The 25,089-nt window shown below is 38.9% G+C and overlaps 4 protein-coding genes across 15 annotated transcripts; all 4 read right to left on the bottom strand.

The window, feature by feature from the left end:
* Window positions 1-6,676: 6,676 nt before the first annotated feature.
* Window positions 6,677-8,794, bottom strand: LOC116175219 (sodium-coupled monocarboxylate transporter 2-like). Of its 5 annotated transcripts, none has more exons than XM_031493367.1 (8): window positions 8,769-8,794; window positions 8,362-8,571; window positions 8,040-8,317; window positions 7,773-7,995; window positions 7,594-7,734; window positions 7,328-7,546; window positions 7,012-7,279; window positions 6,677-6,963 (listed from the first exon to the last, which is right to left on the bottom strand). In XM_031493367.1, exons 2-8 carry the CDS (start codon window positions 8,541-8,543, stop codon window positions 6,850-6,852), a joined length of 1,425 nt encoding a protein of 474 aa, XP_031349227.1. In that variant the 5' UTR covers window positions 8,544-8,571; window positions 8,769-8,794; the 3' UTR covers window positions 6,677-6,849. The 5 variants fall into 5 exon arrangements, with proteins under 5 accessions (XP_031349227.1, XP_031349225.1, XP_031349226.1 ...); XM_031493365.1 differs by lacking the exon at window positions 8,769-8,794 and adding an exon at window positions 8,634-8,763 and having other exon boundaries at window positions 8,362-8,584; XM_031493366.1 differs by lacking the exon at window positions 8,769-8,794 and adding an exon at window positions 8,634-8,678.
* Window positions 8,795-8,815: 21 nt separating this feature from the next.
* LOC116175218 (sodium-coupled monocarboxylate transporter 2-like) lies at window positions 8,816-11,481 on the bottom strand. 2 transcript variants are annotated; one of them, XM_031493361.1, is made up of 9 exons: window positions 11,448-11,481; window positions 11,178-11,396; window positions 10,855-11,132; window positions 10,589-10,811; window positions 10,403-10,543; window positions 10,139-10,357; window positions 9,819-10,089; window positions 9,621-9,766; window positions 8,816-9,577 (listed from the first exon to the last, which is right to left on the bottom strand). In XM_031493361.1, exons 2-9 carry the CDS (start codon window positions 11,381-11,383, stop codon window positions 9,343-9,345), a joined length of 1,719 nt encoding a protein of 572 aa, XP_031349221.1. In that variant the 5' UTR covers window positions 11,384-11,396; window positions 11,448-11,481; the 3' UTR covers window positions 8,816-9,342. The 2 variants fall into 2 exon arrangements, with proteins under 2 accessions (XP_031349221.1, XP_031349222.1); XM_031493362.1 differs by lacking the exon at window positions 8,816-9,577 and having other exon boundaries at window positions 9,668-9,740; window positions 9,794-10,089.
* A 4,177-nt stretch (window positions 11,482-15,658) lies between these two features.
* LOC116174239 (sodium-coupled monocarboxylate transporter 2-like) lies at window positions 15,659-19,984 on the bottom strand. 2 transcript variants are annotated; one of them, XM_031492129.1, is made up of 10 exons: window positions 19,746-19,984; window positions 18,292-19,686; window positions 17,966-18,243; window positions 17,690-17,912; window positions 17,501-17,641; window positions 17,232-17,450; window positions 16,916-17,183; window positions 16,735-16,871; window positions 16,507-16,688; window positions 15,659-16,252 (listed from the first exon to the last, which is right to left on the bottom strand). In XM_031492129.1, the coding sequence occupies exons 2-9, from the start codon at window positions 18,465-18,467 to the stop codon at window positions 16,514-16,516; spliced, it is 1,617 nt and encodes a 538-aa protein (XP_031347989.1). In that variant the 5' UTR covers window positions 18,468-19,686; window positions 19,746-19,984; the 3' UTR covers window positions 15,659-16,252; window positions 16,507-16,513. The 2 variants fall into 2 exon arrangements, with proteins under 2 accessions (XP_031347989.1, XP_031347988.1); XM_031492128.1 differs by having other exon boundaries at window positions 15,663-16,688; window positions 19,746-19,983.
* A 1,326-nt stretch (window positions 19,985-21,310) lies between these two features.
* LOC116174158 (sodium-coupled monocarboxylate transporter 2-like) lies at window positions 21,311-23,516 on the bottom strand. Of its 6 annotated transcripts, none has more exons than XR_004146045.1 (6): window positions 23,146-23,516; window positions 22,731-23,065; window positions 22,538-22,686; window positions 21,902-22,492; window positions 21,650-21,847; window positions 21,311-21,600 (listed from the first exon to the last, which is right to left on the bottom strand). XR_004146045.1 is itself a non-coding variant. In XM_031491980.1 (3 exons), exons 1-3 carry the CDS (start codon window positions 23,010-23,012, stop codon window positions 22,255-22,257), a joined length of 669 nt encoding a protein of 222 aa, XP_031347840.1. In that variant the 5' UTR covers window positions 23,013-23,514; the 3' UTR covers window positions 21,868-22,254. The 6 variants fall into 6 exon arrangements, 1 of the variants encoding a protein (XP_031347840.1); XR_004146044.1 differs by having other exon boundaries at window positions 22,731-23,001; XR_004146043.1 differs by having other exon boundaries at window positions 22,731-23,516.
* Window positions 23,517-25,089: the final 1,573 nt, after the last annotated feature.

Below are 25,089 nucleotides of genomic sequence, written 5' to 3'. Positions count from 1 at the left end.
AGATTGGGCTACTAGATCAAAAGTTACAGCCCTTTGAATTTTCTTTCGAAATTGGTTTCTAGTCTATAACTTTTGATTGAAAAATCTAATCGAAAAAGTACGAATTGTTTTGGATTCTACGCACCAAAATTAATAAGAAAAAGTGTTTTCCCGAGAAATTTTGGTGCAGCCGATTTTTGTTAAAAAAGGAAGGTTATACACTGCCTTTTTTGAGGCCCGCAAAAAAAATTGTCTCAGATCGACCCGGAAAAAAAATTTTCTTATAGAATGTGGCCTGTAGAATCCATAATTTCAAGCAGTTCCAAGATTGGGCTACTAGTTCAAAAGTTACAGCCCTTTGAATTTTCTTTCGAAATTGGTTTCTAGTCTATAACTTTTGTTTGAGAAGTCTAATCGAAAAAGTATGATTTGTTTTGGATTTTACGCACCAAAATTAATAAGAAAAAGTGTTTTCCCGAGAAATTTTGGTGTAGTCGATTTTTGGTAAAAAAGGAAGGTTATACAGTGCCTTTTTTTGAGGTCCGCAAAAAAAATTGTCTCTGATCGACTCGAAAAAAAATTTTTCTTATAGAATGTGGCCTGTAGAATCGATAATTTCAAGCAGTTCCAAGATTGGACTACTAGTTCAAAAGTTACAGCCCTTTGAATTTTCTTTCGAAATTGGTTTCGAGTCTATAACTTTTGATTGAGAAGTCTGATCGAAAAAGTACGAATTGTTTTGGATTCTACGCACCAAAATTAATAAGAAAAAGTGTTTCCTGAGAAATTTTGGTGTAGTCGATTTTTGGTAAAAAAGGAAGGTTATACACTGCCTTTTTTTGAGGCCAGCAGAAAAAAATGTCTCAAATCGACCCGGAAAAAAAATTTTCTAATAGAATGTGGCCTGTAGAATCCATAATTTCAAACAGTTCCAAGATTGGGCTACTATTTCAAAAGTTACAGCCCTTTGAAATTTCTTTCGAAATTGGTTTCTAGTCTATAACTTTTGATTGAGAAGTCTGATCGAAAAAGTACGAATTGTTTTGGATTCTACGCACCAAAATTAATAAGAAAAAGTGTTTTCCCGAGAAATTTTGGTGCAGTCGATTTTTGGTAAAAAAGGAAGGTTATACACTGCCTTTTTTTGAGGCCCGCAAAAAAAATTGTCTCAGATCGACCCGGAAAAAAAATTTCTTATAGAATGTGCCTGTAGAATCCATAATTTCAAACAGTTCCAAGATTGGGCTACTAGTTCAAAAGTTACAGCCCTTTGAATTTTCTTTCGAAATTGGTTTCTAGTCTATAACTTTTGATTGAGAAGTCTGATCGAAAAAGTACGAATTGGTTTGGATTCTACGCACCAAAATTAATAAGAAAAAGTGTTTTCCCGAGAAATTTTGGAGTAGTCGATTTTTGGTAAAAAAAGGAAAGTTAAGTATTCAAATACTATGCGAAGTATTCTGTGAAATATGTGAATACTTTACGAAGTATTCAAATACTTTGCGAAGTATTTGAATACTAAATATTTGTGAAAGTATTTGGGTTACAAAAACAAATACTGCTTCCATAAAGGTATCTAATTACAAAGTATTTGAATACTTTAAAGGATTTGAATACTAAAAAGTATTTACAAAATCGAATACTGCCCAGCTCTGAGTGAGTGCAATCCTAGATATAGCACTCTCAAAGCGCTAACAGGGCATAGGATAAGATAGCTACAGCTACTCAGAACCATATTGTATAAGTACGTTACTATACACTGTACGTGCCACAAACACATCTACCAGACATGTAACGTGGTAAATAATAAATGAAATTGAAAATTGAAATAAATAAATTTGTAACAAATATAGCAAGCGAGGCTCCTCGGTCGCTGAAAATTTCAGCTCTTTCATGGGTGCTGAAAAACAAAATACTGAAAACAGAAATGGAAAATTCGAAACTATTCGCGAGTTATCATATACACAGACGGACGGACAGACAGATCAAAATCATGAACGAGCTTTATCGCTCGTATAAAGTAATCTAGACACAAGAACCTACATCATGTAGAAAAAGAATGCATTGAACACACTATACGACTGGGAAGGAACAAAACAAAGTATAAAATTATTAATCTTCCTATATCTTCATTAGATTGGGTGTTTTTTGTTATGTAATTATCATATTGTTGTGTAAACTATGTCCGTCTAGGACGTTGTTTTTCGGATTTAGGCATTTGGTGTGAATTCGGAAGTTTAATTATTAATTAAACTCATCAAATGTTTTTTTAGCACATTTGAAAAAAATACGCTATTATATTCGTTATGGCTGGCTGGTCAGCTGTCCGGATGAGATCTCAGCAATTACAATAGCTAGAGACTTCAAATTTTCACTAAAAGCTTTCTGCTATAGTGTAGATGTGCAGGCTTTAGTCTAGTTTGAGTTAAATTACTCATGAGATAAGATCATTTTAAACTTCGCTAATAAAATACTGATTGGTATCACCAAAAATGCAATTTCATCATGCATATGCAGATTTACAAGTTGTTTTTATTTAATTTCGTTGGCTTCTTTCACGAATGAACACAAAGCAATTGTGCGAATCGAGTTTGTAGTCAAGTTCTTATGTGTGACATGATTTATTAAGCATTTCGCTTATTTCTTGAGCATAAAATTATTTTCAAGTGCTTAATTACTACACTATGTCGCCCGACAACAACAAATGGCAAAATGATGGAAAGCGGTACAACTATAACCCGATAGAACAATTGTTCATAAATATCTTTATTGTTTCTGAACCAGGAGTTCTATATGCTTTCTGGTTATCGTTTTCGATTGGATAGTAGATCTCGGATTCTTTAACTGACAATTATAGTTCCCTTATCCGTTCACAAAGAAAAAACAAATTACTATAAGATATGTATTCGGGCGTAAAATCGTTAGGCCTTATCGAGTGCTGCTTTCCTACTATTTACACTCATACTTATAAATGTCACCGTAGTAAAAGCTAATCCAATCGCAACGAACAATAGAGCAACCGCAGCACATCAGAACGAGAAACGACTTCAAAGAAGTATGGCGATAGCCAAAACCGCAGGCCCATATTTAAGTAGACAATAAGTCAAGAAACGAGTAATAGTGTAACAAAGAATAATTTGCATGCAACTAATTCGAAGCCAAAATCTTCACTGCGCGAAAGGAAAGAAATGCGTATGCAGAAAAGAAATGATCACAACCTCTAGCGGTGAAACAAAGAACTATTGTTTAAGAAACCCATAACACATGAATGACCTCTAACAGCGAAAATAAAGAGTTAAAGTAATAACAACAGCTTTACTATAGAAATAACTCACTTTTTTATTAAACGAGTTTACAAAGGAAATACTTAAATGGCGTGAGAATATTGAATATAAACGAATGTATATTTCTAAGACTTACACAGTTAGTTAATTACAAAAGAATAGGTAGGAATTAATCTGGAGAGATTTTTTAATTCATTCGGTTGAGTCACGGGAACGTTATAGTTTTCTCGGGGATTCGTCTTTAAACCACACAAGAAGTAACGGCGATAAAATTCGTTCTGAGATCAGGGGGGGAAAAGTTGCTACTTTTCGGTCACAATAGAACTAAGTTATAGAAATTTCAAGTACGAGACGCAGTATAATAAAATTCGATCCAGAAGCGAGTTTTTATCCAGGTAAATTTTTTTGAAACGAAAAAGTAAAGGCCTTGCGAACGGATAATTAAAACTATCACCTATAAGTGAATTAATTGACAGAATGGATTATCGTGCATTTAGAATAAAAAGAAAACGTTATCGTTGAGTACTCGTATTTCAGTTTGAATGAAGGATAATTCAAAAAATCGTGGCGGCGAAATTAATCCACTTAGGTCGGAATTCCTGAAAGCTGTAATTAGAAAATCTGTAAGGGAAATGTAAATTGGAGCTATTGTGCGACTTTTTTTGTCAATAAAACAAATTTGGTGTTGTATTTTGTGAGCAAGCGTTTTCGTCAAGGGAGAAAGGAGAGACAATGTTTTAATTTTTATTTATTATGACTTATGAAGTATGGCAAAATAAACATTATTGCTAATAATGCTAATATTATTAATATACTTTTATGTGCACTTAAAAAGTGGTTTCTGGACTACCACAGAAGTTACACTCTATTCGCAATAGACACATCCTTATGTAAAACTCAGTTTTTATGAAAGGGGAGAGGCTTTTATGTGCACTCTAAGGGTGATTTGCAGGTCCTCTAAATAATATCAAACAAGAAAAAAACAAAAAATTACAGCATTCACAATAAAATGGCGAAAATATGCAGGCGTGCACCGATTGCCTGTGTGTATTTCCAAAGTACCAACCTCCATACACATTTAAAATTTCTCACTTTGGTGGCAGATATTTGTCACATGTAAAAATAGTCATGCTCTTTTGTACCCGGGTAATTTATTATTCTCTTTAATTCTGGAACAGGTATAATTAAGTTTTTATTTTGTACGAAATGTAGCAAAAAATATGCAAAATTCCGAGACAGTAAAGGAAAATACCAACCTTTATTACATACCTCTGGGCAACTTAGCCATAATTAATTCTGAAGAACAAAATTATTGATTAGTTTTAATTATAACTGTTGATCATTTGAGGGTTCAAAAGTATGCTAACTAACAATCGACTTGGAATAATTTCAATGTCACTTTTTGTTCATCTTAGAACAGACTAACAACGATCACCTTTGCTGCTGGCTAGCGAAGATGTTAGAACAGATTTTAAGCGCCCTCCCAAAGTAAGAAAGTACAACGTTTAGGAAATGCTGAACAACAAGGAAATGTGTGTACCAGGAGTTAAACTGCAAACGATAGTAAAACTAACACTAAGCACATTGTTGGTAAGGTTGTCGTTTTCAGCAGTTCCTGCATACTAGCATAATGGACATAGGTTAAGGAAGCAAATTTGTGATAAATAAATAACATATAACTTACAATAAATAATATTACCAGTCAATATTTTGAACGGTCACGTACCGGGTTTGTGTTATAAGATGCCCAACAGACGGTTTTCAGTGCATTCAATAAATTTGAAAAGAAGCAGATTAGGGGATTATCATCTCTTCCACGAATCGAAAAATGATCCGGAACGATTTCATTCGTCTATGAGAATGACGCTTGTGACATTCTCGTACTTATTGGAACTATTCATGTCCATGAACCTAGTAAAGTAACGTCAACAAAACACAATCAAACATATTGCATAATTACGTGCTAATTAAGTGCCCTATTCCCAAATGGAATATTTCTTTTTTTAATTATGACATGTTCTGTCAGGTTCATAAACTCAGCAGAGCACTACCTTAAGAAAGCAAAACGAAAAGTGACCTAGCTAATAATTAGGTGCTGATTCGGTGCCAATTAAGTGCCCTGTTTTCAAATTCTGTGCTCCTTTTTTTAATTTTAACTTCCACTATTTACATGATTATTGTGTTTACAAAAACATGTTTTCAAGTGTTAGTGATGCACATATCATTATTACTTCCCAAGAAGTAAAAATAAAAACAAGGAGGAGCATAGAATTTAAAAACACCTAATCAGCACCTAATTATTAGTTAGCTCACTTGTTGTGTTATTGGTTTTTTAGGGCACTTAATTAGCACTTAATCATTAGTTAGTTCACTTTTCATTGTCTTAGTTTTTTAAGGTAGTGCTGTGCTGAGTTCTTATGAACCTAGCAGAACCTGTCATAATTTAAATAAAAGGAGCATTTAATTCAGGAATAGGGCACTTAATTAGCACCTAGTTAGCCCCTTATTATGCATTATGTTTGACTGTGTTCTGCTGACCTTGCTCCGCTAGGTTCATGGTAATTCCATATCTGGATTTCTCTGTTTCTCACCACAACTTGCATCGATCTCCAAAAGTTGGTGGTAACTATTTGAAGTGGGTAGGCCATGTTCACTTTGAACCTGCATTCGGAAACATAATTTATCACGTGCAGTCAGCTGTCTCACGTGCGGTAGAATAGAATTAGAAAACCAACTTCCTCATTTTTCGGGTTTTCAGCTGTTTCATTTCAGTTTCTCTTTTTCTAGTTCCAACAGGTGGTGGCCAATAACAGTTTGAGGCATTACTCTTTTGATGTATCCAGTGTTCGTTTTGACGGTGTTTACACTTTTACATTTGTGATATATCCCGAAGTTTCATTTGCAGAAGGACTTGAAGAATGAACATTAGTTTCTTCCTGTGCATTCTTCATATTTTCATCATATCTTCCTTCTTCCACATCCTCTGATCCGATGAGACTGCACTATCATCTTGGTTGGATGCAAGGTTCCCACTGGATTGTTTGGAGATCAGTTAAAAAAAGCATTGACTCGTATGGTCAGTTAGAGGAGGGCTCGTCTGGAGCAACGTTTCCTTAGCTGCTTCCCAAATTCCTGGTGAAGATTATTCCAGACAAATGGTATTTTTTACTTGGAAATTAAAAAAAAATGTAAAAAAGCTAATCTGTTGTGTAACATTCTACCTGCTTATAGTTTTATGGTAAATAGCTGTTTTTTGACGCGAGAGAAGTAATATCTGTGTATTAAATACAATCACTATAATACAACATCACAGAACAGAACTGGAATTTACAATAGATTTGATTCCATGGTTTCATGGTGCTCTTCATCTTAATTTAGAAACCTATGTACTAAGGGACTAATAACATTTTTTATTGACTGATTCTTGATCGTTTCTCGTTAACAAACTCGCTACAGTTCCGGTAACGACGGTTATGAGACACCCTATAGGAGTTCCGTACCAGAAAGATACACGATACAGTATAAAAATGTCTTCTTGGTTATGTATCGGAGAGGTAGTTACGTTGTAAGAAACGTCACAATGCTCTTATGACATTGGTTTTGAGGCGTCACGCAGAGTTCCTTCTAAACTGTACCATAATCTGCCAAATCCGATCCATGACATTAGTACTAGTGCAACGATAGCACCACAAATCGCACCCTATAAGTCCTGAAATGAACAAGGTAAGCACTACGCGTTTTTTCCTACCTTAGAATTCGCCACTGGTACTAAAACACCCAAGATCATTAGACCTAAGATGCAACCCTTGCCGATTGCTTGAACCGTAATCATAAAAGGAACTATTTCACTTAATGACTGTACTAGCAGTACCAAAAGGGTGGACACCACCCCGTAACATACGATTGTTTTCAAGATTGCACCTTCTCGATTTTTTTGTTTCTCAGGTGATAAGAATCGCTTAAGGTAGTCCTCATAAATAACACCCGCTACTGCATTCAAAACCACAGAGTAGGTACTGCAGCCAGAAATGAATCAATCACACATTCAATCATTGTTTTCGTACCTTAAAGCTGCACAAAATATACCCGCTATAAAGATACCGGGAAGGCCAGGGATTTCTCTGGAGGTGTCCAGGACGTAGTACGGCAGAAGCTGATCGTCACGGTACACCTGACGAGTGGACAGTGGATCGCATTTTGAATATTTGGTATACATAATGTTTCCATTAACAACTGTTAAAAAGACAAGTGCTCCAACACCAAATCCGTAAAGTACCACACAACTAAACGAAAAGGATTCAGTGGAGGAAAGCAAAGAATACCTACTAACAATTGCGCTTTTTTTAGGGTGGATACAGATTGGCACTTCTGAAATTCCGCCTGATTCGTAATAGTAAAACAACTCCAGTGTATGGTAGCACCAAATATCATTGACCAGAAGGTATCCCTCGCTGTCGCGTCAAACCTAAAACTGCCAAGGCGTGGGATGTTTCTTATGGACCGAATTACTTAAATATATCCAAACGTTGCCCAGCCATGCTCGTGTTCCATACAGTTTCGATGCCTCCCACGGAAATGATCCCGATAATGGTAATGAGTAGGGTTGATAATACCGTGCCAGTAAACTGAAATGTGTCCGTCCATATTACGGCTTTTATACCACCGATGGCCGTGTAGAACAGGCAAATTGCAGAGATTACAGGTGCAACGATGAGGACATCCACTCCAGTAGCTGAAAAAGATTGGTACTGGGCGTAGAGTGTTGATCTTATTTACCTTGCTTGAAAGCGAGGGATGGAACATAAATAACGACAGGGCCATAGAAAACTACCATCACTGTGAATATAACAGAGGTTAAAATGCGACAAGTCGAGCTGAGTCTTTTTTCGAAATATCCGTATAAATTTGTCACTTCGGCTTTTATTAGCACCGGGAGGAATACGTAGGCGTAAACGATTCCGCATACTGGCAACATCAGAGCGAGCCATAATGTGATGGAGCCATACTTGTAGACGTCTGCAGGATAGGTCATAATAGTTATTCCTGAGATAGAGCTGAAAATCAGTTATAATCCACAGTTTAAACCATTGTATGCTACCTGGTGATTAGTGAAACAGTCACAGGGAGAATGGCCATAGATTTTTCTCCAAACAGATATTCATCTTTGGTATTCTGCTTTTTCCAAAATCCAAAGTACGAACCGATCGCCACGCTAACAATGAGCATTACGCAGAACGCCAAGTAGTCGTACCATTCAAATTGCGCGCCCTCCTCGTACATTTCGAAGTTCGGTCAACTAACGGTGGATCTACGGGTATTAGCTATCACCATTTTCATGATAGTACGAAGTAATGGTGCCCACAAACTTACCAAATTTGTTTACCTATTCTAAACATTGTCATTATGATTTGGCAACATTAATGACGGCATATCTTAATTGGGAGGTTTATAGTTATTATGGATTGTTTGTTCAAAAATCATTTTGAACGTAACAAAGGCGCTCACCTTGAAGTTATTTATACGCTTCTAAAAAAGTGCATTTGCATTTTTATTTTACTGGGTATTAAATTCTAACCAGGATTCACTTGGTAGTAGCTGCACCAAATGCCACCAAAATCATCATTTTAGAGATTTGGACGCGTCCAAACGCTTTTGCGAGTAGCGAACGCAAGAAGCAGCCTTGTACGTAGACGTCCAAAATGAGCGACAGATTCGAAATGCAACAATTTTCAATTCTTCTTCCAAAACAGTTGCAAAAAAGCGCCTAAGCAGGGTGGTTCTATCTGGTATGGTATAACACACACTTCACCACTCTATTCTAGCTATATTTAATGGATATTCATGGTTCAATACCCTAATTATGGTATCCTTCAAATTAGTCTACTTATGAAATACTTAATTGTTCTCGATTTCCTATCTAAAGCCTAGTAACCTAAGATTACATTCTAATTTTAAAGCTACAACTACACTACTCCTCCCCATTTCAATTACAAAACTCCATAATGGGATATTAGAAATTGCTTTACTACTTGTTAGATATTCGATGAAAGCACAGTTAAGATTCGGATCTGAGTAACCTTTAAAAGCTATTGAGTGGGATCTTCTCTGGTTCAACACTGTCCTTACTAGAAGCTCTGCTCAAAAAACCATGGACAATCGGGCTCAACAGTTTTTTGGGCACCGGTGCTTTATCGTGCCCAGTAAAGCAACTTATCACGAATCCACACGCCATTGATACAACAGCGCCAATGAGTGCGTAAAACCAAAATGAAATTCTATACAAGAAGATCGGCCTTTCGACTTGGGAGGTATTCCTGGAAATATTCTTGATCCATTGCCGCATTACATTTTACTTACGAAATGTCAAATGAGGAGTTATAACATCCGTCCGTAGAGATCGGCTTTAAAAATTCGTCGTTCAAGCCATGACTTTGATACCACTGATTCTGTAATGCAATCCACCCGATCACAATCATACTGAAAATACCTCCATAGAATGCCCCCTAAAAAATGTTAATAAAGTCGCTTACTTTACCTACCCTTACTCCACCTCACCTTTGAATTGACAAATGGAACCAGTAAACCCATGGTAAAAATTCCCAACAGGGGGCCAGTTGCGACGGCCATCAAACCAATGTAGAAAGGAAAAATTCCCTTTACGTTGTCTAAAATAAACACAAGGAGAGTGCACACAATTCCCATCCCTGCAACGATCACTTTTAAAACGTTACTAATTCGTTGTTGGGAGGTTGACTTGGATAGAAAGTGGGAGACAAAGTCTTCGTATATAACTCCTGATATGGCATTCAAGCAGGCGGATAATGAGCTAAAATTCTATTAATGAAGTTGGGGATCCCGATCGTGTGAGATCTTACCTTAGTCCTGCACTAAACACTCCCGCTATAAAAACTCCTGGCAACCCTGGAAGACTACCAGCTACCTCCATTACGAAGTGTGGCAATAACTGCTCGATTCGAGAAATCTGGTTGGAAGCCAGGGGGTCACAGTTCCAGTATTTTGCATAAACAAGCAAACCCATGAAGACTGCGAACACATGTATAATTGATATGCAAATGGTGTATATGACTAGGGCACTACAAGTACACGGTTCAACAGACAATACTGCTACATTGTTTTACCTCCTGGCGTCTTTGAAGGTCGGGACGGATAAATATTTTTGTAAAACAGCCTGATTTGTACCCGTAAACGCAATCCATTGGGCCGTACCTCCGATTATCAAAGCCGAGAAGCTATCCCGCAGAGTTGGATCAAAGCTAAAACTATTTAAACCTCAATTCTCGTTCTTTTTCAACGGACCAATTTACTCGAGCACTTCAAACCTCCTGCCGGCAATTGATCTGTCAACAACCGAAGCGAATCCGCCGACCGAGGAGAGTCCCATGACGAACACTATGGAAAAAGTAATTACCATAACCACAAACTGAAACGTATCAGTCCACACGACTGCCTTTAAACCACCTACAGTTGTATAAAACACGCAGATAATGGAGGTAACTGAAGCCACTAGCATTACGTTAACCCCGCTCACTAAAACAAGGATTTGTGGTTATGGTTAAATTGAGTCACTCACCTTGTGCAAATGCGAGCGACGGAATGTAAATCGCAACTGGGCAAAAAACCAGCATCGACACTATCGTTAAAAATGAGCTTAGGATTCGCATCTTTCTGTCAAACCTCATTTGCAGGTACTCGTAAATGCTGGTCAGCTGAAGATTATAAAATACCGGCAAATATATCTTGTACACAGCTATGGAGACTAACAGTGTGGAGACCGAGAGCCACATGTAATTCGCCCCAAACTTGTAGATATCTGCCGGTACTGCCAGAAGCGTAGTTGCAGATATCTGACTGAAATGAACTTTTTTACTTGGCGGATGGTACAAGCTGACTTACCATGCAACTTGGGAGGCTGCAATCGGGATTGCGTGCATCCGTTTTCCGCCCATCAAGTATTCACTGGCTGTATTCTGTTTTTTTCCGAAAAATCCAAAGTAAATTCCAATAATCGTACTCATGGCCAACATGCCGCCAAAAAAGGTGTAGTCGGTCCAAGTAAATTGGTGACCGTAGGACGAACTTGCGGGAGTTGTTACTTCCATCTTTTTCGCTCGCCTGTCAAAAACTCAAGTTTAGTCAGTGTATGAAAGTGATGATAAGGTTAACTATCTGAAATTATGTTGCGTTAGGAGTACCTGATATGATTAATCATCGATACTGGGATAGAAGTTCAATTACACGTAATTGTATAGCTCGCTGCTACAATGTTTCTTGTCGAATTTAGGTGCAGAATAGCAGTCTACCTTTTTCATGTAACACGAACAGGGCATGAAGTTGACGAGGAAGACAAGACCCGAGTAGCAAAAGCAAGATTTTTTGTCAGGTAAAGCAGGAAACGAGATTTTTATACAGTATTTAGAAACGGTGACTCAAAACCATACTGTCCCTTTTAGATAGGTATATCATTTGAACGTGGAGATAATAAAAATTCAGTTAAATTTACCTACTACGTACGCGTGGTGCCGTTAAGATTCCCCGGTTTTGAATGAGTTTGGTACAGTCTGTGGTGGCAGAAGGCAGGTAGAGAGGTCAGGTGGCTTTGATGTGCGGTTCTATTACGAAAATATCCGGCGGTTCGCCGAAATTTCAACATTTCCCGTACGCGTTCTGTTCTATTCTATTATTTTTGAGGCGGAAGGTGTGACGGTCACCTTAAAGGCTGCTCGATATATGACAATGCTAGAAACATTCTTGTATCCCAGATTGGATGCCCTAGCCGAAAGTGAGGACCACCTTCGTATATGGTTCCAGCGGGATGAAGCTACCGCCCATAAGGTTCAGGTCTCTATGCATGTTTTGAAAGAAATGTTCCCTCAGCGTCTGGTCTCTCTGAGGGGGGATGTTAGGTGACTTGGATGTAGTTGGACGTATACGGACCGACCAAAATTTAGGCGTGGCTTATCGTTGATTCGATGTGGGAATGGAATTGACTTCCCAGGAGGGTTTTTGCACGGACCGATCACGAAACGGACGCGCTGTTAGCCTTACTGAGTATGCGAAGCTTACTACATGAGAGATTAGCGGCAGCGGACCTATATAAGCGTCCACCGAAAACACTAGCATCATCAAACGACCCAGCGTCTTCGGATCCACCTTAGCAACGCGCTTAAACCACTACCAGCTCTAACCGACAGCAGTCGGCCACCATCATCACCACCCCCACAGGCCTGGACTCGGCCTACAGTCAGTTGCGCCCAAACACCACAACCTACGATGCCGATGAAAACTCGCAGCACGGAAGAAGAATGACCACCACCGCCGGACCATCCACGGAAGCCAAATCAAGCACTGTAGCCACTTCCGTCGTCGTTGCCGGACCTGCCAACACGCAGTGGGGACCTCCTGGACGACCCAAAGCCGTTCCTTCAGAAAATCGAGGAAGCTGTAAGCGCACAAGGGGCCCAGAACCTGCTACGGGAAGTTACAAAAAGTCTCACGCAGCGAAATGGTGGACCACCGTCGAGCCCTTTATCACCGACTATACCGATCTGAAGGCCCACTTCCTGAAAAAGTTCGACGATCGCAGGCAAACCGCTAAGCTGACCGCTGAATTTTTCGTTCGGGAGAAGAGGGCGGAATCCGAAACACCTTCCTGCTACGAAAAGTCCGCATCGCAAGGAGGCTCAATATGTCGGCGCCCGACCACCTACACTTAGTTCGCGGTCTGCTGCACCCGGACATACGCTGCCACCTTCGATGCCACATGCCACCGAGATTGAAGAGGACGTAAAGAGCCGCAATCAATCACCAAACCATAACGCCCGTACCTAAATGTCGCTACTGCCAACCGACAACAGGGCCAGGGAAACTGACCAGTCGCCGGGCTGAGTAGCCCACTATTCAATTAATTCAAACCGCAAACGATGAATACTATAACGGTGAGGATCAGCAGCAAAGAGCTGATCAACCCTACTCGGCACCGAATCGACACATAACTTCATTCGACGCGAGTTCGTCCACAAGATCCGGAAATACACGGCCGATCCCAGCCACCACCTGCAGATAACCGGAACCACAACCGCCCAGTACCAAGTGGAAGGAGAAGAGAAGGTCATCAGGACCATCGTTCGTTGCACCAGTGATTCTTAGACAAGCTTGGTTAGGCCACCAAAAAGTCGTCATCGATGGATACGTACATTGGCATGGACAGCAGACAGACGATGCACTGGAACCGCACCATCAACCTAGCCACCCCGCCGCCATATATTGCCCCCACCGAGGTCAACCACGGTTGCATAAACGAAGTAGAGACCATGCTGGCCGCAAACGGACGGCAAACCACGATTCTGTGTGGACTACCGACGGCTGAACGCCATCACTAAAGACGAAAGCTCAAATCTATCAGTTCTCCACGAGACCTTACGGGACCTGGGGACCGCGAAGATCTTCTCAACTCTGGACCTAAAATTTGGATAGTTGCAAGTACCAATGGATGATGCGTCTTCACGACACAGGACGGAGCTTCCTTCCAATTCAGAATGATGCTCTTTGGCCTGAAGAACGCACCAGCAACATTCCAAAAGCGGATGACACAAGAAGTCCTCTCAGGATATCTACACAAATTCGTAATGGTCTACCTGGACGACATCATTGTGTACTCGCAGACCTGGGGAGAACATCTCCACCACCTCCACCTAGTGTTAGAGTGATTGTAGTACCACAGGCTACAACTATCCGCGGAGAAATGCCGCTTTGGGGTACAATGCATTCAGTACCTTGGTCACACCATTGAAGAAGCAGACGGCAACAAACCGTTAGGGGAACACGTCGAGACCATCCTCACCGGCGAAGCGCCTAAAACAAGAAAGCAGCCGAGTAGTTTCCTGCGAATGACCAATCTGTGACTACGTCCCGCTGTGAGCGGAGATGCAAGGCCCCTTCCATGACCTACTGCGGAAGAATACGCCGTACCGATAGACCGAAGCAGCCGCCTAAGCATTCAGTTAATTGAAGAACGCCGTCATCCAATGAGACTTTTAAAATTCTCCTTCAACGTGATACATTGTGTAAAGAGCATGAAGTCCTCGACCACCTGTCGAGGAACTCCACAGACTAGGCCGTGGAGGAAAATACAGTCGCCTCCTACTCCCGCCAACCGCACCAACAGACAGGGCCACCATTACTCGCCAACATTGAAGTAGCAGGACTTGCCGACCACGTGAAGAAAAGCCAGAGAAACAATCCACAACCAGGCAATCTGATAACCATGTGGAACCTAATCCAGGAAGGCAGACCCACGACTAGCCAACAGCACGTCACCCAGGAGCAGAAGAAACAGAACGGGACATATTCTCCCACTACCACTAGCCTAAAATGGAAGAAGAACTACGTGCGGAACTGTGACTCTGACCTTGTTGGCCCCCTTGGTCATATTTGGTGCACGTTCACCTGAAGAAACGTATTGTCTTGATTATTCCTTGGTCTCTGGATTTGTGTGATGGACCCATTTCGTCCCTGGAAACTGAACCGCGTAAAAACTGGTTCGGATTGCGGCCGAAAATCGCGAAACACTCTTTTGAAATGGTCATACTGTTGCGCTTATGGTCAAAGTGTGAGGAATCGCGGCACCCATCGCGCGGTGAGCTTTTTCTTGTTAACATATTTAGTCATGCAACGTGTGCTCAGTTGAGATGCCTCCAAATATCATTCCATGGATTTTATCTACCATTTCGGGCGACGGAACGACCACTTGTTAACCATTGAAATTGATGGTGCCGATGGTTCCCATAGTATTTATCGATCTTTGCTTTTGTTTCGATAATGTTTTTTTCCTTGAAAGGACGTCCAATGGATCAATAAAAAAACCACCAAATAATCTTCTCGGTGCCTCCACGTCCAAACCCACAAACTTTAATTCCTAGACGTTGTAGTGTATGGACCTTTCGTAGCATATTTTCAAAACGAGATGAATAAATAACAAAAAATCATCCTGCGCAACACGTAACCTTTTTTTGATATTAGAAAAATGCACCAAGTTAGGGTTCACAACATTAAAATGTCCTCAATTTTCTTCTCCTCACAACCTAACGAAGGAGAGACTGTCTGTGTGTTATGTCGTTCACAAATTTCAAGTCGGACGTTGTCTGAACTATTTAAGGGAACACCACCTCCACCATAAAATAATTTCCTTCTTTATAAAATTTTTAAATAAATCACCAATCACAATGGAACGCACCAAACGTGTAATTCTTCGCAAAAACTGCATTTCCTTATCAGCACCAGAACACGTGCTTTAATTAAATTTCGCCTGATACCAAACACCTATTAAAAATTACGCATCTAACACGGAAACACAAATTCAAATAAAACAAACCAACTGTGCTTATTGGTAAGATATTTAATTTTCATATTACAAAACGTACAAAAATTCCATCAAAACGTTCCTTAATATTACTAATTATATATAATCTACAATTAATTATTATTGTAATAAAATTAAAAAGGGGGCGCCTTCGTAAATAAATTAAAAAAAATAATGTTTCTGTTCCACTTGTGCTCTTTAAGGGCACCTTCTTGGAAAAGTTTGAGGATTGTTAACTTAATTTTATGATTTACGTTTTTTATTTATTAGTCTGGATAATTATTGCTACTTTCAATAATGTGTGCTATCTTTGTTTTTTTTATTTTTGTTTTTTTTTCGCATTTAGCGTTTATTATTGTATCTATGTACATTCATTGTAATTTTTCTACATTGTCTTAGAATTGGCGTGTTTTGCTGTTAGACAATAAATTTCCTTATTATTATTATTAAAACGTGAGAGTACCTTTTTTGCGCATTTTTGCAAATTTATTTGTGAAAAGGTAGCTGTTAATCTCTCTTTGGCTGGCTGGATGGCAGTAAATACGGGCCCGTAGAAGAATGTTTGTAGAAAGACGAGGATAATCAGATAATTGTAATCTACCAAGGTGCCCTACAAAGATGTAATATACCATGAAATTATGTACCGAGTGTGTGTAGTGTATAATATCTTAAGCTAAATCTGTAAGCATAATATTTTTTTGGTATGAGAGATAATGGTATGTGCTAAAAACTGACACTGTTGTGTCATCAAAAGTTCAAGAGCTATCTTAATGCTTAATTATAGTAATTTGGCCCACATTACGCATAATTTACAAGTTGCCTAAAGAGGCCCCCCAAACGAGTATTACAGAATTTCTATATTACCTAAATACTACTTAGGAAGTTTCTGCAATAAACTTGCATGAAGCGTCTTTCCTTTGTCGATGGTAAAGAAACTTGTTACCAATCCGACTATAACAACTACGGCAGACCCAATTAGAGTGTTGTACCAGAAGGAGATTCTATATAGAAAGAATGGTGGATCTACTGCAGATGTTTGGATTCTCCTAAAATCACACTTTGTTTTCCAAGTTTCAACAATTCAGCCCTCACTCTTCAACAATTAAAGAAAGGTTACAGTCCGATGTCGAAATGGGTTTTACAAAGAAATCCTGACTGGCGTACCACTGGTTCCCAATGACCATCCAACTTAAAACTATAATCGCGCTCATACATCCATAGAATGCTCCCTAAGTAAATCATGAAATCTTTGTCAAGTACTGTTATTACTCACCCTGGAATTTGCTGCAGGAACTAAGGTACCTAAAATAAATACGCCGAGTAAGGGACCACTAACAATACTGTTTACGGCAATAGAAAAAGATAAGACTCCTCTCACTTTGTCAACAAACATTGCCAATACTGTGCACACAACCCCGAACACCAGGACAATTACTTTCAAAATTCTGCATTCTTGATCCTTTTGGATTGTGGGGCGGATGGGCAAGATGAAGTCTTGGTAAATTGCTGTGGCAGCTGTGTTTAAGCTAGCGGAAAACGTACTAGAAGAGACCACTGTAGTTGACTAGGAAAACGCAAAGGAAACTTACCTTAAGGCCGCGCTAAAGACACCCGCAATAAAAACTCCGGGAAGACCTGGTAGATTTTGAGCAAGCTCGATGACAAAGTACGGCAAAAGCTGATCACTTCTGTTGATTTTGTTACTCAGAAAAGGGTCGCAGTTGTGGTATTTTGCGTACAGAATGTTGCCGGTAAGTACGCATGCTGCTATCGTCCCGATAACACCAAGGCAATAAATTTGTTGGGCACTACAAGTTGGACCTTTGAAAAGTTTTGCAAGCGCAAGATTATTCTTCACCGTTTCGCCTTTTGAAGTGTACGCACAGCCAAAAACTTTTGCATATAGCCTTGATTGAAGCAAATGTATGTCATGTACTGCAAGCTACCTCCGATTATCACTGGAACAAACCCATCCCTTACAAACGGGTTAAGTTTCAACCTGGAATGTGAAGGTTATTACCGTGGAGACCAAGCGGAACTTACTTACTCAAATATGTCCATACGACCACCCCGTTCCGCTGTTGCAAGAACCTCAGAAAACCCGCCCACTGATTTTGCACCCACAAAAACGACCACTCCAATTGATCCAAATATGCCAACGCACTGAAGTACATCTGTCCAAACGACCGCTTTGAGACCACCTACGCCTGTGTAAAAGGTGCAAATAACGCACACGAAAACTATTGTTGAGTGTAAGTCGGTACCGGTTGCTGAAATGTAAAGTATTAAGGTATTACCTGCCATATCCCGCCCGACTTCTTACCTTGGGCTAACGCCAAAGCGGGTATGTAAATGACGATGGGATTGTGAAAGAAGATCGAGAAAATAAATAAAAGCGACCCAACAACCTCAACTCTTTTATCAAAACGTAAACTTAAATACTCGTAAATACTGGTCAGTTGCAATTGGAAAAATAAAGGCAGAAATACGTAGTTATTGATAACGCACACTAACGGTATTGATATACACAGCCAAATATAGTTGGAGCCGTAGTTGTAAATATCGGCGGGAACTGCTAGCAGCGTTATGCCGGATATCTGGCTGAAAACGTAGGCGTAATCTCAAAGTTGCTTAAGACGTTCTGCTTACCTTGCGATCAACGAGATGGAAATCGGAAGTACGTCCATGTTTTTGCCGCCCAAAACGTAGTCTTTTTTTGTTTGTTTTTCGCGGTCGAACCCAAAGTAGATGCCGATCATGATGCTTAATCCCAACATGCCGAAAAATAGGGCGTAGTCAAACCAGGAAAATGCCAGGTCCATCATAACGAAATGGACGTTGGTACCTTTTTTTTTCCGTTGTTTTATGTTAAGCCATGTCCTCTATTACAAGTATACTGATAGCGCTTATCGCTTTGTGATAAGAATTCGTAAGTAAACTGTTTGCCATGGTCACATAAATAGATATTATACGAACTAGGTAGCAAAATCCGCATGCAATGACACACAAATAGATTTTGATATTCAAAAATCGAACTTAGCATGTACTGATTCAGGCAAGACGGAATTTATCAAATCCACGTGTGCTGAAAGGGTGTCTTGCGTAGGAAAATGTTGTTTTGGGTTTGATACATTTTATAAGAAGCAACTTATATTAACGGCGTCTGGCAAACGTCTGCAAGTGCTCAGTATTTGATCATCAATAATGCTCCATAGTAGATTGGAGAGAGCCATAATCCAGACCTCAGGGACAAACTATTAAAATTTACAAAAATAAGCACAGCACAGGTAAACTGTCAATTAGTTTCAAAGAAAGGAAGTTCAAACCCTTTGTATGAAAATCGAAGAAGAAGAAGCTGCAGAGAAGAGAGGGGTATGCGATGACGAAGGGAAGAGCTGCTCAGAGAGACGAGATGGACCTAGTATAACCTTGTCTATTGTGAAGCACACGGTGACCTTGGGTTGTGAGGAGGGGAAGATGCGGGGAGATCATTATAAATTTTAATAATTTGCCCCTGAGATCTGGATTACGGATTACTATCAACTATAAGTGGAGGAGCCGGCTCTGCACCATAAAACACCTGTTTTGAGGCCAGTCGGGGTTCTCATTACATTTCGTTCCAGAATGCCACACGAACTTCATGGTGTTGCTGCCTGGTACTTGCTCTAGTGTATGGTGGCGTTCGAAAACTAACCTAGAAGTATGTAATTTTACAATGATCAAGTGCCTGGAATACAGTAGGAAGTTTGCCCAGTGGTTGGTCGATATGAAAGTTCAGTTCTTTGGAGTAAATACCAGTGTCTGTTCCTTCCATAAAATTTAACCCACAGAAAAGGACGGTATTCCTAAACTTAAAATTCAACTGCACAATTAATGAGAAAAAACTTTACCAATATTTGGTTTGGGTTCATTTATTATTCATACAAAATACACAAATTTGTTCACGGGATAAATTCTCGACGGATTCCCGTGGGTCGACCTCTTCAGGAATGTTAGAATGACATTAAACATAAATCCTATATACAAAGTTCCCAAAAGAATGTTCTGCAGTATAGAAATTTCCAAAATTACCCTTTTAACTTAGGGTAACGAAAGTACCTTACCTGATTCACCTTGAAAGCTTGGCAAAGAATTTCGTTTTACGCGATCTATAAATTTCCGTGCTTACGTTACGTGGGATTGCCTCAAAGGTTTGACTATGAATGCAATACAATCGAGGAACGCAGCGCTGGACCTACAAAGATTCGCCGCGAAAGTTTAGCTTTTTATACACGTGTCGAAACACTGCGTCACGAAGGTTTTTAGAACCGGTAACACTGTAGCGTTTCGACCCTTATCTGCTTGAACACTCCTTCCTTATCTTAACGCATTTGCATATTAGTTCCCTCCTCTTTCCTTATGAAGCGGTACACGTATAAAATTTCTTATTCTGGCAAAATTGTACATTTACGCAAGGAAATAATGGGTTTTTTGTTCGTTTGAAACTAAATTGTTCTTTTTACAGTGCGTTTTTGTAACTTAATCGCTTTTTATCTTTCATAAAAGTAAACTCGCGAATATTTTCCTTGCTGGACGTGCAATATCGACAAATTAATTTTGCCGCCACGTACGTGCTTAAATTTAGATATAGAGTCGAAGAGTAAGAAAAAGAACACACGCGGCGGTTGCAATAAATAATCGCATAACATTGTGAAATGAAGCTTATCAGAAAACGTTCAGTTCAGTTTTGTTTAGCTTTAGCCATAACAATTATTATCATTTTCTTAATAATAATCGTTATGATTTGGATAATATTTGGTAAGTTTGTTACGTTCAGATTGGGTAAAAGGAACAAAGTCACTTTGAGATAAGCATAAGTTAAGCTCAGGAAAAGTAGAAGTGGGTCGGGGTGAGTATCGGGGTTGTTGTACACTAGCAAAACTGGCCCTGGTAAGCTAACGGATAGAATATAAACAATAATTTACGTCACAATCGAGGATGATTTAATAAATGACCTCAAAAATATTACAAATAGGACACTACACCAAATGATAATAATAGTGACACTCAAGGACGGCAAGATTTGCGAATCATAGACGTACACATGCCACAATTATTCTGCTACGGTCGATTAAAAAAATCCATCTCGCCGCTTTCTCCTTTTAGCTCTAGCAAAAAGGCATGATGCGTACCCGCTCGCGAATTTTCGTCCTTGTGCAATTTAAGTTGGCAAACTGAAACATTTCCAGCAGCGTATCTTACGTTTTTTTTATTAAATGAAATGCATAAAAGCGGGAACGATAAAATTCAAAGACTGCCAAGCACATTACATCACACGACATTATCATTATTATTTCCTTTTCATGCGAATTATCAGTGGAAGAAATTGAACTGCGTATACTTTCGTGCGTCTTAAGGAACGTTTATTTAATGATTTAGATTTGCTTGTTGAGAATGACTTATTACATTGTTTGCTAGGGTAATGTTTAATTATCTGGGCAGTAGGAATATTTTTTATTTCGTTTAATTAAGAATCAGGCTTTTATTCTTTTTGAGTCTGTAAGAATTTGTTAGATTTCATTATTTAATAATAATAAATGTACCGGGTGATCGGAAAGTAGTGCGGACAGTTTGAATTTCCCACAAAACAAAACATTTATAAAGTTGGTAACATACCAAATGTCATTTATTTAAAAGCAGTGGTGGATCAATTTAATGGATCACTAAACAATAATCACAATTAATTAATTAAAAAAAATTAATTTATCAAGCTCAGTTGAACGCTCGGGTTCATGTATTCAAATATCTATTCCAACGTTTCCCGAGCAATAGTCATGCTCATTAAACCATCACTGTAAGGTTCATTTTATTTGCCTACATACAATAAGACGTCTTCTCATAAATTAACGTCATCAACACTGGATGATAACATTCCGATATCAATGTGTTAAATTTTGTGCCACATATTATGCGATAAGTCTGTAAAAATAACAAATAGGGATGTTATCGTTCACATTGTTATACCCACCAACTTCATTAGAGAATTTTCGGAAAGCATTTCTTGGGGCTACGTTTTTTTTACACTTTCGACATCATGGTAAGTAGCACATTTATCGTTGAATTGCAGTAAGCACAACTGAGTCGAATATGAGCATCTTTTAAACATGTATGTCGTGTACGCCTTTCAATTGTGCATCAAAAGACATCCCCTTTAAAGCCTTTATGCCTAAAAAGTAAGGTTACATGATCCTTATAAAGTATGTTCTCTTAATTTACGTACCTTTACAAAATGATGCACGTGCGAAGACCTTTTTAAAAAGAGCTGTTTGCTTTGAAACGCATGGATCACAGTACGAAGATTAGAAAATAAAATTCACATAAAACACTACGCCAATGGATGGCAATTAATGCATAAATAAACCAACTTCTAAACATGTTTGCCAATTCCTTAAGTAAAAAACACTAAAAATTTAAAGCCCCAATTTAAATTGTCTGCAGTTTTTTTCGATCACCCGGTATTAAGGTACAAGAAGTAGGTTTTACAGCTTAGTGTCGTTTAAGTTTTGCCGAAAGAAACATTTATACATGATTTTACAAATTACAAAAATGTTTTTAACTTCACAATTAACACAATTAAATCTTCTCGTTAACAATAACGTCATCTGCATTGTAGGAAACGTGAGGATATGTATCCGTGTGTAAGAAACGACGAACCATCGGATTCACAAGGGTAGGATTAATTGTACCTTCTCGTTTCGTACAGCAACTAACAACAACCCCTACTGTAACAGTTATGACTGTGCCAGCAAGCGCGTAATACCAAAATGCGATCCTGTATAAGATAAAAACTTCTTCTTCACTAGCATAACTCCTAAAAAAATAATATGAGCTACATACTATCTTCTGAAATACGTACGTCAACTTGCGGTTTAATTTAACATCGCATTGTGCTATGGACAAGGGTTTCCTTTCATTTCGTAGCAACCCTCTGGTGGAATACGTTATATTTCCAATCACAAGCCATCCTGTTGATAATACAGCCGAAACGGCTCCAATCAGAGCACCCTGAAATATCTAGCTTAATCAAAATATCGCCCTAGGCGACTTACTTTGCTATTTGCACGCGGAAAAAGCACACCTAGTGTAAATAAACCCAGCAAAGGTGCCCCGCAAAGACTGACCAACGCCGTGACAAAAGGAAATACCCCATCGACCTGCTTGACGATGAGTTCCAGTAAAATGATCATTATACCCAGGATAACGACAATCATCTTAATAATAGTAGTCCTTCTTTGATGAGATGTAGTTTGGGAAAGGAACGAAACGATAAAGTCCTTGTAAATGAGGGTGGCGGTCGCATTAAATGACGAAGATAAAGTACTGGGGAGCATACGGATAGTACAAGTTCCATTTTGATCTTACCTAAGCGTAGCGCATATAGTTCCTGCATAAAAGAAACCCGCAAAAAATTTAAATACGCCACTGTTCCTAGGTAAATGAATATTCTATGCTAAATAAACATACCTGGTATATTGTTTTTTTTTCTAATTCTTCATCTGTATCAATCTTAGTAGGTAAGTACGTGTCGATTAGATGATTTGCATTTAGGCCTGAGAAGGTAGGTAAGCTATGTACTGTTTTTAACTTAAAACAATTATTAATTGGCTGAAAACAATTAGTGTGCATACTTTTGCGTGTACTTATTTGCAGGGGGTGGGGTTATCTGTTGACAAACAGGAGCATAGGTAATTATTATTACTAATCGCCATAATTATGCTGCCTTACCCAAAGAAATAGTAATGATATGATCATCAAGTATATAATGGAAATTGATGGTATGGTTTCGTGCTTACAAACCTTGCACAAAATTGTGTACCATAACTCCTCCACCCTTAAATACAACATAATTTAAATATGAAAATTTGCATACCAACATAATTTTTCTTGATCTACCGAAAGAAAATATTATCATGATCGTTTCATTTTCGGTTTGTAACGAGAGCTTTTATTGCAGCTGGATGTCGAGTTGTCGTCATCGTCAAGTAATGGGTACATTTAGGGGTCGTCCCGTTTTGGAATTTGAAATCATTTAAAGCATTTAGACGGCTCATTTTCAATCGTTAATTTGTGTAGGGAAATGTGGCTTAAACGACGTAAATGTTCATGTAGATTTCAAAAATGCAATAAAATACAGGATGTTCTATTTAAAGTAAGAAAGATAGAACCTGTAATGGGGTATTACATAAAGGGTTGGTACAACCTGCCCTCCTTCCTAACTCCATAAGACTGTGAAAACTATCAAAATTGTGCCGGCTAGCACCTGCGGAAATTATGGGTGCCCAAACCTCTCCTGTTAATCGGAAAGGTAATTGTAGTGTATTGATTGATTAGATCAGTTACTCGCAAATAATAAAAACGCGGGAGGCCATTTATACATATGATGGTATCCAAAATAGTGTACTCCTTGACTGGAAAGAAAAGAACTCCTTTTGCGGTTGAAACTGCTCTCCTGGGTTCACTCTATTTACTCGTAATCGGAAATGTTCTATACTAAATGAAAGCACGAACTGTTTTCTTTTTATATGAACTCAAACTTTACGATTTACAGGGTTAATTGGGCTTTGTTATCTTTTATTCCAGAATTTAACCCGGCAATTTGAGTTTGGTGCGGCAAAATTTTAACAATCTTCCCTCTACTTCAACGATCCTCGCAAACTGATTTATATCGTCCGGATAAAGATGAATTTGAGGTAATCTAAGAACTCAAGTCTTTGCATGTTGCATTGCGCTCGTTTTTGAAATGGTTAGATCCAAACCCCGCAGTATAGGGACCTGTCATACAAGATGGGATATTTCCTTTGGGGCACTGTTGCTGGGTTTATTTACACTAGGTGTGCTTTTTCCGCGTGCATAGCAAGGTAAGTCGCCTAGGGCGATATTGTGAATAAGCTAGAAACGAGGCTACAAATTTCAGGGTGCCCTGATTTGTGGCATTTCGGCTGTATTATTAACTGGATGGCTTGTGATTGGAAATATAACGTATGCCACCAGCGGGTTGCTACGAAATGAAAGGAAACCCTTGTCCATAGCGCAATGCGATGTTAAACTGAACCGCACGTTGACGTACGTATTTCAGAAGATATTATGTAGGTAGCTCATATTTTTTTAGGAGTTATACTAGTGAAGAAGAAGTTTTTATCTTATATAGGATCGCAATTTGGTATTATGCACTTGCTGGCACAATCATAACTGTTACAGTAGGAGTTGTTGTTAGCTGCTTTACGAAACGAGAGGGTACAATTAATCCTACTCTTGTGAATCCGATGGTTCGCCGTTTCTTACACACGGATACATACCCTCACGTTTCTTACAATGCAGATGACGTGACTGTTAACGAGAAGATTTAATTGTGTTAATTGTGCAAGTTAAAAACATTTTTGTAATTTGTAAAAGCATGTATAAATGTTT

This window comes from Photinus pyralis, unplaced genomic scaffold (assembly GCF_008802855.1).
Source record: "Photinus pyralis isolate 1611_PpyrPB1 unplaced genomic scaffold, Ppyr1.3 Ppyr1.4_LG6, whole genome shotgun sequence".
In the NCBI taxonomy this organism is placed as follows: Eukaryota; Metazoa; Arthropoda; class Insecta; order Coleoptera; family Lampyridae; genus Photinus; species Photinus pyralis.
Note: the sequence above shows the minus strand (reverse complement) of the source record. Positions and strands in the feature narration are given on the sequence as shown.

Excerpts from the sequence above, each read along its gene's own strand:
- LOC116175219 (XM_031493367.1), bottom strand. The coding sequence starts at position 8,543 with ATGTACGAGGAGGGCGCGCAATTTGAATGGTACGACTACTTGGCGTTC. Across the intron at positions 8,318-8,361 it reads ACTGTTTCACTAATCACCAG|CTCTATCTCAGGAATAACTA; the intron begins GTAGCATACAAT and ends ACTGATTTTCAG. Across the intron at positions 7,735-7,772 it reads CAACGTTTGGATATATTTAA|TTTTAGGTTTGACGCGACAG; the intron begins GTAATTCGGTCC and ends ACGCCTTGGCAG.
- LOC116175218 (XM_031493361.1), bottom strand. The coding sequence starts at position 11,383 with ATGGAAGTAACAACTCCCGCAAGTTCGTCCTACGGTCACCAATTTACT. Across the intron at positions 10,090-10,138 it reads GTGTTTAGTGCAGGACTAAG|CTCATTATCCGCCTGCTTGA; the intron begins GTAAGATCTCAC and ends ATAGAATTTTAG. Across the intron at positions 9,767-9,818 it reads TTCCATTTGTCAATTCAAAG|GGGGCATTCTATGGAGGTAT; the intron begins GTGAGGTGGAGT and ends AACATTTTTTAG.
- LOC116174239 (XM_031492129.1), bottom strand. The coding sequence starts at position 18,467 with ATGATGGACCTGGCATTTTCCTGGTTTGACTACGCCCTATTTTTCGGC. Across the intron at positions 18,244-18,291 it reads TCCATCTCGTTGATCGCAAG|CCAGATATCCGGCATAACGC; the intron begins GTAAGCAGAACG and ends CTACGTTTTCAG. Across the intron at positions 17,913-17,965 it reads CGCTTTGGCGTTAGCCCAAG|CAACCGGTACCGACTTACAC; the intron begins GTAAGAAGTCGG and ends TTTACATTTCAG.
- LOC116174158 (XM_031491980.1), bottom strand. The coding sequence starts at position 23,012 with ATGCTCCCCAGTACTTTATCTTCGTCATTTAATGCGACCGCCACCCTC. Across the intron at positions 22,687-22,730 it reads TTCCGCGTGCAAATAGCAAA|GGTGCTCTGATTGGAGCCGT; the intron begins GTAAGTCGCCTA and ends TAGATATTTCAG. Across the intron at positions 22,493-22,537 it reads AAATTAAACCGCAAGTTGAC|GAGTTATGCTAGTGAAGAAG; the intron begins GTACGTATTTCA and ends TTATTTTTTTAG.